Below are 15166 nucleotides of genomic sequence, written 5' to 3' on the forward strand. Positions count from 1 at the left end.
TGAAGCTGCATTTCTGCTATCAGGCAATGCAAAATGTTATTCTTCATTATCTACTCATCAGAGCATTCTGCAGAGGTTTTGGGTTGTTCTTTATTCTCCAGCATTTTTCATGAGCATTTTCTAGTACTCAACAAAAGTACTCAAGTATGCTTTATTTTCTCTGGACTCAGACTTTTAAGATTGACCCCTCATAGATGATTATTTGCTACAGCAGTCACTTCTTCTGAAGGTCCAAAACTACCAGTATGCCTAGAAGCCTAAGAAAACTACTGAAGTGAGCCAATAAATGCACATGTATTACAGGCAGTCTTTGCAGTAAACTAGAAGTCTGGGAAATTGGTGCTGAGCCTAACCTACTTTTCTTATCTCTATTCCTCACAGTTGGCTCCCACTGGAAGCACTTCCCTGCTTAACTCCATGACTATAATCCAGAATCCTGTGAAAGTCTGTGATCAGGTATTTGCCCTGATTGAAAACCTCACTCACCAGATCCAGGAACGGATGCAGGACCCCAGCTCTGTAGGTGGGTAGGAATACTGCTGTCTTCCCTCTAAAGTCTTGGGTATGGATGCATTTCTCCGGCACTCCTCATCTGGTTCTACTCCAGATATGTCAGGGTCTTTTGTTGGAGGTCAAATCTGGCTCTATCTAACTGCCTTTCTCTCAGACCTACAACTATACCACAGTGAGACGCTGGAGCTAATGCTACAGCGTTGGAGCAAGCTAGAGCGTGATTTTCGACAGAAGAGTGGGCGCTATGATATCAGTAAAATCCCTGATATCTATGACTGTGTCAAGTATGATGTTCAACACAATGGGAGTCTGGGACTTCAAGGCACAGCAGAGTTGCTACGTCTGTCTAAAGCACTGGCTGATGTTGTCATTCCCCAGGTGTGTTTCATGAAAGGAATCTAGTAGTTTGGGGATAATGGGATTGGGGAAGGAAGGAAAGGAAAGTGGAAAGGAGAGATGATTTGGGAAGTAGAGAAAGAAAACTTGGAAAAGGAATTGAGTTTCTATCATTTTCAAGGTTCACCCTGGCTCTGGGTGAGTATCAAGACTAATTGAGGAAACATCTGGAAAGGGGGAATGTGGTGGACAGGAAGGACACCTTAGATCTGAGGGGAAAGCAGACATGGATCTTGGGACTGGGAATTTGAAGCAAGAGGAAATGAGCGTCACTGAGGTGCTTATTCCTGGCCTATGGCTCTTAGGAGTATGGGATCAGTCGAGAGGAGAAAATGGAAATTGCAGTAGGCTTCTGTCTTCCACTGTTGCGGAAAATACTGCTTGACCTGCAGAGAACCCACGAGGATGAGTCTGTCAACAAGCTGCATCCCCTGTGAGGGAGGGCTGGGAGGGGAACTGAACGGAGGGAGGGGCATGTTGGGAGCCCTGGGGAAATTGAGGCTGGGACAGCTTGGGGAGCCAAGAAGAGAAGGGATCCTGGGGTGGAAAAGAGAGAAGACTTTGGGGTGGGAAGAAGGAGATTCCAGAAGGTTGTGAAGAGTCTGACTTTGCCTGATTTAACTTATGTCAGGTACTCCCGTGGAGTGCTCTCTCCAGGCCGTCATGTTCGAACACGTCTCTATTTCACCAGTGAGAGTCACGTTCACTCCCTACTCAGTGTATTCCGTTTTGGGGGACTTCTTGATGTAAGAATCCTCCTTCTTGCTTGAACACATGAATGTATTTTCCCAGCAGTCTGCTGTCCTCATGCTTCTTTCTATGACCTTTTGCTGTTCTCCTTGGCTCCCTGCCCATTCCTCTTACTTGTCCATAAGCATTGGCTTACCTTTTTTTTGTGTTTGGTAGGAGACCCAGGACACACAGTGGCAGCGAGCTTTGGCTTATCTTAGTGCCATCTCAGAGCTCAACTACATGACCCAGATTGTTATCATGCTTTATGAGGACAACACACGGGTGAGGAGCAAGCAGCATGGGGTGAGGGGAGGGCCCCCTTCTTTCTACTTCCATTAAAAAACAGCAGCAACTCCTTTTTTTCTTTATATTTATTTAGTGTGTGTGTGTGCGTGTGTGCGTGCATGTGCACGCATGATGTGTGTGGCGATCAGAGGACAATGTGTGGGAAAGAGTCAGTTCTCTCCTTCTATGTGGGTTGCTAGACTTGGCAGCAAGCACCCTTATCTGCTGAACTGGCCCACTGGCCCACAATAACAACATTCTTTTTTATTTTTTTTCCTGCATGTATCTAAGTGTACCACATATATGCAATGCCCACAGAAGCCAGAAGAGGGTATTGGATCCCCTGGAACTGGAGTTATAGATGATTAGCCATCATGTTGATTCAGGGAACCAAACATGGTCCTCTGCAAGAGTAGTCAATGCTCTTAACCACTGAGCCATCTTTCCAGCCCCACAACAACTTTTTTATCCATAGATTTTAAAGGACCAGGCAGCAGTTCTTCTGTTACTGCCTTATCTCCCTTTACAGTGTACTGTATAAATTTGTTTTCCCTCTTAAAAAAAAGAATTTATAGAATCCAGCTAAATGTAGCACCTAGGTACACCCAGGGGGGTCTTACTGTAAAGAACAGAATGTATGTTCTGGAATGATGTTGAGAACATGACTGGAATGTGGAAGGGTATAGAATTTGGAACAATGTTTTATGCATTTTATTCCTTCTAACATGTGTGGGGGGGAATAGAGGAAGAGAGTGAGAAAGAGAGAACCTGAATGGAAGGGCAGGATTGTAGAATTAGAAGTTCTACAATGTTGGGAGATGAGTGAGATTCTATGACTATTAAGGGGAAGCTGTAACAGATCAGCCCCAGATTGGGGGTAAGACCCTGAAACCTCAGTCCTGCCTAGGAGGTTGTATCCATTTGTGTTAATCTCTGTTGCCCCTGCTTCATGTATGGCCACCACACCCAGACTCCCCCAGCTACCCATTTACCTGGTGATGCCCCTTATAGGACCCATTGTCAGAGGAGCGGTTCCATGTGGAACTACATTTCAGCCCTGGAGTGAAAGGTGTCGAAGAAGAAGGCAGTGCCCCAGCTGGCTGTGGATTCCGTCCAGCCTCTTCTGAGGTGGGTCAGAAGGCTGGGATTTGGGACTAAAGGACTTGGGGACCAAGTGGCAGGAAACTAGGAAACAGACTAGGGTAGTTTAAAAAGACTGGGGAAGTTGGGTGTGGTGGCACATGCATTTAATCCTAGCACTGGGAGGCAGAGGCAGGTGGATCTCTGTGAAATCAAGACCAGCTGGGGCTGTAGGCAGTGACCCTTGTCTCCAAAAACAAAAACAAAATGAAACAGATTGGGGAGCTTGGTATTAGGCAGATGAAAACCATAAATGTCTCTCTTGTTTATTATTAAACAGAATGAGGAATTAAAAACAGATCAAGGCAGCATAGAGAACCTGTGCCCACGAAAGGCATCAGATGAGCCAGACCGGGCATTGCAGACCTCACCCCAACCTGCTGAGGGCCCTGGCCTCCCAAGGAGATCACCCCTCGTTCGTAATCGAAAAGCTGGCTCTATGGAGGTAATGAGATGGACTAGAAGATGATGGTATACAGATACTCATAGGAAATATCCATGGATAGCCTCTGAATCCCCTTGAGACCTGAAATAGTCCCCTGCTCATGGTTGGTGTGTTAATCTCTCTTTCACAGCTGGTAGAACTTCTAAGTTGGTTTTTACTTGTGATATTAGAGGGGTACCTAAGGATATACTGTAGAAACAGCATGAACTCTGCACTAACATCCCAGTTTGGTTCTTAGAAGCTGTGTGACCTTGCCCAGATAACTTCTCAAGTCTTAACATTTTTTTCTTCTCTAAGCTATGAGTAGTATCTACCCTATTGACACATTAAACAGTAGCTATAGTAACGAGACAGTTGATATTAGAGGCCAGGTCCTCTCCTCTTTGTTTCCTTGGACAAAAATAGCTCAGAGAGAAGCAAATACTAGACCCTTTAGTCTCAGTAAGGTTATCTACATTATCGTTTCAGAAAGACAGTCATATCAAATTCTATCTTGAGATAGTCTTCTCCTCAAATGAGGAGGTTTATCTGCCTGGGTCTGTGTTTCGCTATTTTTAGCATTTGTCCCAAATTCTAGTTCTAGTTCTAGTTCTTTAATCTAGAGGTCAGAACTGGTATTGATTTTCCATTGCATCTGGCTTACTGTCCTGAGGGTTTTGCTTTGTCTTTTTCTTGGTAACATTGTTTTCTTCGTCAGCCCAATAATTTACTTTTTTTATTCCCTCAGTGACATTCTTTTTGATGCCATCATCTACCCCTGTCTCAGAGACTGCCTGGTTTGGATTCTGCTCTGAATTCATGAATCTGTTCACCTGGCTCTCTGACAGGTCTCTGTTGTACAGGAATTGGTTTTTCCATTTTAGGAATATCTCAGAAGAATTTGTAATTAGCTTTCATAGGTTTAGCCAGAGATTTACATCTCAGATTTTGGAGAAGGCTGATAAAATAAACTAGTCTTATCCAGATTTATCCTTACTTTCTGATTATTTTAAAGTGGAATTGATATAGCGAACATTCAGTTTCTTTAGGAGGGATGTGTATTGTTTTCTCTTTGAGACATACATATAACTTGGTATTCACAATACCCTGTACACCCTACCAATTCATGTGAAAAGATGAAATGGAAAGTATCACATGCAATCATTCATCAGGGAACTGCTCCTCCATATCTAAATGTCTTCTTCATTCGCATAATATGCTTATCTCCCTGGCATCACTGTGCTGATTCCCATTTTTTCATCTGATTTAAGCACAGGAGACATAAGCAAAGGAGAGCTCTCTGCATCATCTCTCAGACTTGATGAGATTGTCTTCTTTCAGGAAGCTTCCAGGAATAAGATTTTTTTTTTCTTTGTGGTGCAGGAGATTGAACCCAGAGCCTCACACATGCTAGGCAAGTGCTCCACCACTGAGCTATATCCCCAGCCCCTTTTCTTATCTTTTATTTCAGTCTTGTTAAGTAATCAATACTGGCTTCAGACTTACCCTGTAGCCTATGCAGGATTTGGACTTGTGGTCTTCTTGCCTCATCTTCCCATGTGTCTGGGAGATAGGCCTGATCCACCAGGCCTCTCTAAGCTTCCTGTTGTAATCACATTTCTTCCTTTCAGTTACTGGTGTTGCTTAAACCCTGGCTTATCCAGGATGATGGCTACCCAGGATATGCTCCTCCGCCTTGTAAGAAAATCTCCCTACTTCTTGGTCACACAGCCTTATGATATTAATATTTCTTCTTACTTTGGAGGCATTGGGTGTTTTGTCCTTTTCAATGACATCTCCCCCATCCCTCCTTCTCTTGGTATCTGTTGAACTGTTTTAGATTATGAAACCTATGACCTTCATAACAGCTGTGCCCTAGTTGGCCATCCTCTCCAGCTCTCTGACTAGCTCTGCCCTATGGGCACTGGGGCTTTGGGAGCTTGTGAGCTAAAGGAGCCTTGACCGGCTTTCCACCCGGTCTGGTCTGATTGCAGGTCATGAACATGCAGTGCACGGGGAACCTGGACCTGATCCCCTTGAGGGGACGGCGCCGTCGGAGGTCAGGAGACCTCCCCCGGCCTTCCCCAGCCATCGGCCTACAGCCCCGGGCTGTGTCCACCACTCACCTGGCGTCCTGCACTCAGGTGTCTCTTCCTGCCTTGCCTTCCTTTCCTGCCTTCTGTCTTTGCCTTTTGGGATCTAGGGAAACAATACTATCTAGGTGGGATGTATGTGTGTTGGGGGTTGTGTGATTGACCCTTGTATGCATTTGAAGAAATCAGTTTCATGTGTCCTGGAGTAAAATAATTGGAGGGGATGGCTTCTTGGTTTAAATAAGAAACCTAGCATGGTTGCAGTCACTCAGCTATCCCATGGAAAGAAGAGAGGATGGCCAGACTTTATTTGTGGCTGAGTCACGTGATTGGTTTTGTGAGTCCTAGGAAGAGACAGGTAAGACTAGAGAAGCCCATTCTCCTGAGAACTAGGAATAGTTGGATCATGGTTTCTCAGACTTGGGGTGGGAGGGCTTTGAGGACCAGCGTTTGGAAATAGAAATGCCTTCTAACATAGAGTCCCTGGAGAGTTTCCCCCTGCAAAATGCACTGTTTCCTTTTTATTCTTCTTCCCCCATAAAAATCTTTTGACTCATCTAAACTTTCTGATGCTGCTTGGCTTTGTAGGGGCAAGAATTCAGGACCTAGGTGTTGTACTTTTGGGTTGAGGTGACAAAGTGATTAATACAGAGTCTCTTTCTCCAGGTGCTGTCTGAGACTTCATCTTCAAGGCCTGGTGGTTACCGACTGTTTTCATCTTCACGGCCACCAACAGAGATGAAACAGAGTGGCCTAGGTAGGGTTTTCTAGCATCTCTCACCTGTTGTTGGAAAGGGTGTCTATTTGTCATTCAGAATTTTTTTGTGGGAAATTTTCGTCATGGGCATTGAGACCACCCAGTCAGTGGAACTGTCAGATGGGGTATGGAGGATGAAGTGCAAGAAGCCATAGTTGGGTGCAAACTTGAATCTCATATGATTGTTTCCATCCCAGAAAAGGGTTTTGTTTTGGTTTTCTCCTCCAACCCCCATTTCCCTAGCAGAAGGGCATTTTTCTGGTTTTCCCTCTCATTCCTTATCTGTCCCTCCAGTCTAGCCCAGACCTTAAGGGACCATGGAGACTCTGAGCCTTCAGAGTTATCAATGACAGAACTATAAAAAGAGGTACTTGTGACCCCCATAACTGTCATATTTCTCATATGGAGAACTTGTGCCATGTTTTCCTCTGAAACCTGTTTTTCACATTCCTGCTCTGGCCCCTCCCATCTCCACGTCCTTTCTTCCTTCCTGTCCTAATCCTTTAACTTTTTTCCTTTCCTTCCTGAAGCTTGAGGGACAAATCTGAGGCTGGTGTAGTGGCAGAGTCTTCTTCTGAGGACTTTGAGGGAATGTCTCTTGATTTTTTTGATCCCTGGAAAGGGTTGGAGAACACCATTCAACCTTTTCTAAGAACACAGACTACAGGAAGGACCAAGCCTCAGAGGGTATCGTATTTGTTGGGAGGGGGGACATGGTCCTTGTGGGGGACTATCTCTGAACACAATTCCATGTGAACCAGTAGAACTAACTGGAGGTCAGAATGACTGTGTGGGGTCGGAACTTATTCTTCTGGCTTATTAAAAAAAAATCTTGTCTGATTCTTTCTATTTTTCTGTTACCTTTTTTGCTCTTGGTGCCTAATTTCTTGGACCTAATTGGTTAACATTTGAACCAGCAAAGGGGAGAAGTGTTTTTTCCAGTCTAATTTTGAGAGTGCATTGCTTTCTAGAATTCTGAAATAAGTTAGATGGTTTGGGGCATGAAGATTAAATGACTAATGTGTCAATCTGTGATATGAACCTCTCTCTCCAGAAGCCCCAGTACACATGCTCTTATCCAAAAGGCCAAGAACCAATAAGACCTAGTAAAGCATAGGTTTCAAATAGGTTAGAGAAATAGAGAGGTGTGTCTGGCTAGTCAAGTGGTAGTCATGTCAAGAATAAGACATAGTAAGCTGGGTGCAGAGGTGTGTGCCTGTAGTCCCAGCTACTTGGGAAGTTGAGGCAGGAGGATCCCTTCAACCCAGAGGTTCAAAGCTAGCTTGAGCAACATAGTGAGATTCCCATCTCAGAAACAAACAGAATAGGCAGAGGTAGGGATATACAGAACTGGTAGACAGATGGTAAGGTAGAGACTGCCCTCTGAGATCATCTGAGGGCTGAGCAGAACAGGGTTGGCATGACTGTACCAGAAAAATTATTCAGAAGAAGAAATAAATATAGGACAGAGCTGGGGTGGTCTGGGATAAAACCAGTCATTTTGAGCTTTCTCTGAAGAAAAGCAGAAATCTATAACCATGTGGATTATTCTCTGGAACTCCATTCTAGAGCCTGTTTGAGCATGAAAGTTAGGGGAAGTTGCATAGAGAGGTCCAGATTTCCAGGGTAGAAATCACTTTCTACCTGAGCTTGCTTTTTTATTATTTTTTTTTATTTTTGTATATGAGTGTATTGCCTACATATATGTAAGTATACCCATATCGTGCAATGCCCACGGAGGTCAGAAGAGGACGTCATATTCCCCTGGAGCTGGAGTTATGGACGGTGGTTAACCTCCATGTGGATGCTGGGAATTGAACCCAGGTTCTCAAACTCAGGTCCTCTACAAGAGCAATCAGTGCTTTTAATCACTGAGCTGTCTCCCCAGCCCCCTACCTGAGCTTTCTGATTTTTTTGGTGGCCTGGAAATACTTGGATCATTGTCTTCTTTGTATGCTCAAGGGAAACTGCCCTCTTCTCCAGTCTGTCTATCTCCTCTATAAATACAAAGTTCCCAGACAAACCCAGAGTCTTGGTTAAGATGGGTTTGAAAGAAGAACAGCAAATACCAAGAATTTGAGTGTCAGTCTTAGCTCTTCTTGATCACTCTGTCCTTGTTGGGCTATCATAAAGGAACCGTGGAGTTCCAGCCTTACTCCAGAGCACATACTAGGACAGTGACTGACCCAATTTCTTTTCAGAGATTCTTCAGGTTTTATTTATTCCTCTTAATTGGCAATTCTTTTTGTTTTCTTTGAGCTTACATGTGGGCGACTGGTTTTGATCATAGAGCTTACAAGATAATAAACTTTTCAGAGCAGGAAAAACTATGTCTTTTTGTTGTATTCTGTTTTCCTTCTTAGTAGGGTGCTTAGCACGTAAGGGGCATGCTCTACTTTATAAGCAGCAGACTTTTTGCATGCTTTCCAATTGTGTCCATCTTGATTTCAGAATCTCTGCTGCTTCTCTGGAAAAAAAGAAATTTCTAACTGAATCCAGATATTCCTCAGAGTAAGGAGACCTATATTCTAGTCCTCCTTAGCTCTTATATTGTGTGACTATGGGCAAAGGAGACCCCTTTGGATCTCCATTTCTTCAACTGTTGTATAAGATGAGAAATTTGAACTAGATGGCATCTGAGCCCTTTTCTCCTTTAAAAGTATAAGTCTTGACACATGCCTTTAATCCCAGCACTTGGGAGGCAGAGGCAGGCGGATCTCTGTGAGTTCAAGGCCAGCTTGGTCTACATAGCAAGTGCCAGGCCAGCTGGGGCTACAGGAAGACCCTGTCTCAAAAAGACCAAAAAATATAAAAATAAATAAATAAATAAATTAATTAATTAATATATAAGTCTCATACTTACATTGTTGGAAAAGGTAAAAAGTCCTAATGATAAAGAACTTAGAAGGAATCAAGTACCAGCCAAGTACCTAAAACCTAGTCCCTACTTTCAATCAAAGCTTTTCTCTTTTAAACCTATAAGGGACTAGATTTCTGGGTTTCTCAAATCCATTATCCAGGGCAAAGGGCATGGAATTAAGTTTAGGGGGACCTGGGTTGGTGAGATGGCTCAGTGGGTAAAGGTACTCACTCACTGCCAAGCCTGACTACCTGAGTTTGATCCCCAGGACCCACAAGGTAGAAAGAGAGGACTAACTCCTACAAATTGTCTTCTGACTGCCACATGTGTACCATGGCACATGTGTACTCTCTCTCTCTCTTTCTCTCTCTCTCTCTCTCTCTCTCTCTCTCTCTCTCTCACACACACACACACACACACACAGATACAGATTATAATTTTAAAAGTTTAGGGGGACTTGAGGGGACTTACCTATTCTCTTAGCACCTCTGAGAGCCACCTAGAAAACATAGTCTTTCTCAGTAGCTTTGAATACCTAATATGACTAACACTGTTTTTGTAGTGGCCTTTATCTCTGCCATGTAGATCTTTGGGGGAGTTGCTACTTTGCTTGACTGGTGTGGTTGTGGACAGTTGTGAACACTTTTTGCAGTTACGTGGAGTGACCACATTGTAGTGGCACTGAATGGCTGTGTATATGTGTGCGTGTGTGTCTTAATGTTGTACTGTGAAGCTCTGTATATTTCTGTGTGCAGCTTTGCGTGGCTACTAATGTGATCCCGGCCTTGCAGGCTCACAGTGCACAGGACTGTTCAGCACCACGGTGCTGGGTGGTTCTTCCAGTGCTCCGAATCTTCAGGACTACGCCCGCAGCCATGGCAAAAAGCTCCCACCTGCCAATCTGAAGCACCGAGATGGTATGTGGGTGGGTTTTAGGGGTTAACTCTTTTTTTAATAACTTGTATTCAGCAAACACACAGCTCCAGAACTATTCATGCTCAAAATGGTACTGACAATGACCTTATACTAAGTTTTCTTCATGGATAGCAGATGGGCAAAAGAAGCAGGATCCTTTCCACTCCTCCATTTGCATTCCCTCTCACCATACAGTACTACTTATTTATGCTTATCCCTTCATAATTTCCCACATACAGCCTTGCTGCATCAGTTTGTACTCTTTCCTGGATTCTGGCCTGTAGGGGTGAGGACCAAGAGGATGATCCATGGTCAGGAGGAATGCAGTGGAGTCTTGGTTAAATCCCAGGAAATCAGATTTAGGGATTCAGAAATTGCTCAACTAAGGTAGAAATGATATAGAAAGAGACTGGGGAAAGAGAGGAAAGTTTCTACACAAATTTTATTTCCAGCTGACTAGGAAGAGAACATGAAGGTGAAGGGATCAGAGTTGTTTTGTGGGACTGTATTGTGGTAGAGATGACATCGATTACGAAGAGATTACAGCAAAGGAAATAAATGTAGTCAGGAATCCAGGGGGTGGGGATGGGAGCAGGTCACAGGACAAATTAAAGAACAGAGTACACTGTGGGCAAATTCCAAAGCTGAGGGCGGGCACAGGGGTGGGTATAATCCCCATGATGTCTTTTCTCCCCAGAGCTCTTGTTTGTCCCGGCCGTAAAACGATTTTCTGTGTCGTTTGCAAAGCATCCGACTAACGGTACGTTTGCTTCTGACTCAACATCATTCCTCCTCATCATGTCACCTCCAGACACTGAGCCTCTGAGTTCTGACACTGACTTTGCCTCTCCTTCCACTGTGTTGACACCCTGCTTTCTCTGAATGAGTCACTTACTACATGTCTCTCATGAGACATTTCCCTTGTGACAACCTTAGCCTTGGCTGTAGCCTGGCTGACCTATGCCTGGGGCAACTCAAGATCTGACTTCCATAATCACCACCATCACCATTATATCACTTTTGTCAGCATCAGAACATCAACTATAACTCTCCCTTTCCTATCACATGACTGCCAGGCTGTAAACAGACACAATAGGTTCCCCTTCTTAGAAACAGAAGAGTATTGCCTAGATTGGGCTCATTTCTTTTCTCCCTGCCATCTCAGTTTATATAATTTTAATCTTCCTATTTTATACTCCAACTCTTTGGATGGAGTATATGATGTTTGTTCCTCTTTTGGAGTAATGCTACAGTTCCCAGCTCCCAAGCATGCTTAGGAAGGCTTTGGTCTTGAGTATGTAGTTTTCCATCTCCATATTCCTATTTCCTGCCATTTTGTGTACTTTGTGTGGCCCTTGTGTTCTTCACATCTGCTTTATGTTACTACTAACCTACTTTCTGAGCCCAGAAAACAAGAGCCCAGATTCCTTTGGAGGAAAAGAGGAAAAGAAAGGAATAGGGGGTGATAAGTAAAGGAGAAAGGACTGTACCTTGAGCTAGCGCTCTCTCTCTCTCTCTCTCTCTCTCTCTCTCTCCCTCTCCCTCTCCCTCTCCCTCTCCCTCTCTCCCTCTCTCCCTCTCTCCCCCTCTCTCCCCCTCTTTCCTTTTTTTTTTTTCTGGCAGAGTGGTTGGTGCTGGGAATTGAACCCAGGTCTTATATGTACTAGCCATATGCTCTGTCATTTAATTAGGCCATAGCCTCTATATCTTTAAATATAGTTTCCATGAGGCCCTAGTCTACCAATGACTAAACTAACTCAGAGAAGCTGGAAGTGAGGAGTTGGAATGGGAATCCTGGGGAAACTTAGGAATGAATAATATTTTAAGAATATTGAAGAAACTAGGTCTGTGTACTTTATACTCTGAAGAGTTATTGTTTGTAAGGTAAGGCAAGAGAACCCAAGATTCACTCCCTATTGAGCTTTTATTCTTTGTGAAAGCTAAGGGTTTACTCTCTGCATTGATTCTTACCCTCAGGGTAAATCTAGTTTTGTTAGATATGGTTTTCTTCTGTTCAAGAGCCAAGACTCTTAGAGGAAGGTAAATTTAGCCTAGTTTCCTGGCTAGAAAACCTCCCCTTGCTGAGCCAGTGGCAGGTGTTAGATTTTAGCCCAGTCAGGTCATGTATATTCTGTAGGCACTGCTGGCAATTTCTCCCTGTATTCGTTCAGTTTATACCCACCCTAAATCTCTCATTTGTGCCCATGGTAGGAGCCTCCATTCACAGTAACATGTCTATGCTTACATAGCTTCAAGCTTTTCTGGTCTTCACATACCACACTCATCCCAGAGTAGAATCTGATATACCAACAGCAAACTTGAGACTTAGATTTAGGGTCCATAATACAGTGCCAGGAGCTTGGGCCCCTGAAATAAGAGCTAAATCACATATCTCCTAGTTTCTTAGGTGCCATAAGAAAAGACCCAAGTCCATAAAACAGATCCTCAAAACTATATCTCCAGTTCTCTGACGCCTTGGTTGGCAGACTGAACAGCTGAAGAAAACAAGAATTAATTTTGCCATAAGGAGGAAAGGAAGAAAGATCTGGACAATTCAGGTATAGTGCAGGAGAACAAATCCAAGGTCTCCTCCAACACCTTGCATACTTCCTAGTGGTCTTCTGACTTCCTTTGTTTCTGTTTTTGAGCTGGGAGGTCAATGTGTTTGCAAAACTAGGATCTAGGATCTACATGTTGCAACAGGAGAAATTTGGAGCTATTTTATTTCTTGATAAAGAAGATTATCTTGATTTAATTTGGTCCTTAAGACAACATGAGAGCTCTACCCTATGGCTAAGGTCTTGCTTGACTGACTCAGCGATTAGAGTGAATGCTCTGTTTATAATTGCTTGTGGCAGATTATTCATAGCAGTGTGCCATCCTGATGCCCCATCATCACCATCCATCTCCTTGCATGATGTCTAGCTTTGAAACAACAGCTGAAAAAACTGGATGTGCCTTTGGAAAGGAGATAAAGCAATGCTGTCTCCATACTTTGTTGGAAGAGCAGCCCCCAGCCCATCTCTGCCTCTGTTTCTCATGAGCTGTCAAATCCTATGACTACAACCAGCACACAAGCGTGGCTCATTACTAAACTGTATGATGAACTCATCAAAACAAGTTCATAGAGTGGGAAAGAAACTGTGGCTCATGCTCATCCAGAGTGTCAGAGTGTGCCCAATGGATCTGTCAAGTTCATTATGTTCTGATCCTATATACTATGTGACCATTGGTATAGTTAGAGCTCACCAGACTACTCAGCGGAGACCTGACATCTAAACCACAGTCTTTAGAAACCATTCTCTGGGATCACCATGTGAAAACAGTTCTTACCTGGGAGTTTTGAGCAGTCATCCTCACCTGCCTTGATCCTGCCTTTTCTATATCAACATTCTGCACTCCAGCTCTTGCTTGTCCTCGTGTCGGCTCTTGATGCCCCATACATTTTCTCTAGGATTGTTCACTTTTGTTCCTCTTATACCCCACCACAACCTTTCACTGCCTTCAGCCTTTTTGCAGCTGAATTCCATGTATCTACAGTTTGCCAAGCAGCTAACACAACAGGATTCAGAAGCAAAGCTGAACAAAGAGCACTTAGACTCATCATCAGTGGAAAGAAAATGAAAAACTATCTAAAAATTATTTGGCCCAGTAACAGTACACATATATCCTGAGATCAAAATATGTTTATTTGAACAAGAGAAAGGTAAAGGACCATTGGTCGTATTGATGTTTTGAAGAACAGATTCTGGTTTTTGTTTTGTTTTGTTTTTTATATGACCTGTTTCAGAGGAGGCCTACACCTGGTTTCCTGCGGTCTCTTGTGCTAGCACCCTGGCACCAACCCTGTCTGTGGCTATCTTGGAATCTGCCTCAGAGGACCTACCCTAGGCCTTCAGGAACCGTTTTAGATTTGAACTTATCTTGGCATCTAATACCATTCTTGAGCCTCTTCTCTTGAGTAACTTTGAATCTTTTCATCTCTGTCCAAACCTTATAGATCCATTTGTCTGAGAAGTAGATCTTAAGAGTTTATCTAAGAATGATCAGGGATACTGGAACTCTAGTTATGGCTCTTGGCCATAGAATTGCCAGCTCACCCTTACCCAGAGTGACATAACTGCTCTCTGTAAGCACTGACTGAAATTGTATTCAAGGCGGAAGAGGAGGGCCTTGTATGATGGGGGTCTCATTCATTCCTTCTTTGAGTCTCACTGTGTGATGCCACACTGTTCTTCCCAGAAAAGGATGGCCAGTGGCACTGACCATCTCTGATTCTTCATTAGCTTGCCTTGGATCTAAGTGGCCTCTGCTCCCAGTAATGCTGTGTCAGCCAGTGCCCCCCTCATTGTCTCTCCCTCTTTTCTTTTCTTTATCTCTGTGCTTCCTATCGTGGTCCCTCTGCCCCCTCCAGAGCTGCTGGATGACCAGCACCCTGTGGTCCGGTTGCTGCGCAGTTTTTCCTCTGACTGCCCAAGGGGCCGGCCAGTTTCCTTGGATGCCACGCTGGCGCACCACCTGCACCAGTGCTCCTACCACCTGCGCCTCTTCCGGAACTGGCTGCGCTCAGGCCAGGATGACCCCGAGTGCCTCTACGGTACCCCCTGCCATAGGCTGGCTGCTACCACTATCCTGGCTGGAGCTGATTGCTTTGCTTATTGCATTTCTGGCAGGAGAGCCTATCTGGTCATTTCTCCTATGTGCTCTGAGGTTATGTGACATGCATTTAGTTGCTTGGATGGGATTGGGGCCAGGCTGCCTGGTAGCTGTAGCATTGGCTGCTCATCCCCTTTCTAGTCTCCTTTCTCACTGTCCCCTAATGTTACCTATTCCCTGATTCTATGCAGTACAGGAGTAATCTCTTGCCCTGGAATCTTTTTTTTTTTTTAATCTCTTCTTATCTCTCTAATCTTTTACTACCATCATCTTCAAATCCAAACATTTTTTCTAACTACTCTGAGGAGCTAGAGACTCCTCTGCCCTCCTGTCACTAGATTATGGGGGGAAACTGAGACACAGGGGCATCTAGTAAACATTTAAAGCAAACAAAA

General features: G+C 44.0%; 1 protein-coding gene across 21 annotated transcripts in view; it reads left to right on the forward strand.

Moving 5' to 3' along the window:
• Ppip5k1 (diphosphoinositol pentakisphosphate kinase 1) overlaps positions 1 to 15166 on the forward strand; it is a 45110-nt gene that overhangs the window by 16739 nt on the left and 13205 nt on the right. For 8 of the 21 annotated variants that reach the window (XM_008822310.3, XM_029558231.1, XM_008822314.3 and 5 more), the window contains 12 exons: positions 382 to 523; positions 668 to 891; positions 1215 to 1342; positions 1541 to 1655; positions 1816 to 1923; positions 2938 to 3054; positions 3347 to 3511; positions 5485 to 5634; positions 6250 to 6340; positions 9992 to 10117; positions 10813 to 10875; positions 14530 to 14712. In XM_008822310.3, coding sequence (XP_008820532.1) covers positions 382 to 523; positions 668 to 891; positions 1215 to 1342; positions 1541 to 1655; positions 1816 to 1923; positions 2938 to 3054; positions 3347 to 3511; positions 5485 to 5634; positions 6250 to 6340; positions 9992 to 10117; positions 10813 to 10875; positions 14530 to 14712 — 1612 coding nt within the window. The remainder of the gene's footprint in view (positions 1 to 381; positions 524 to 667; positions 892 to 1214; positions 1343 to 1540; positions 1656 to 1815; positions 1924 to 2937; positions 3055 to 3346; positions 3512 to 5484; positions 5635 to 6249; positions 6341 to 9991; positions 10118 to 10812; positions 10876 to 14529; positions 14713 to 15166) is intronic. The other 13 variants (XM_017795396.2, XM_029558242.1, XM_017795397.2 and 10 more) reach the window with 11 other exon arrangements.

The sequence above is a fragment of the Nannospalax galili genome, unplaced genomic scaffold, assembly GCF_000622305.1.
Source record: "Nannospalax galili isolate Female #2095 unplaced genomic scaffold, S.galili_v1.0 scaffold1909, whole genome shotgun sequence".
Classification (NCBI taxonomy): Eukaryota; Metazoa; Chordata; class Mammalia; order Rodentia; family Spalacidae; genus Nannospalax; species Nannospalax galili.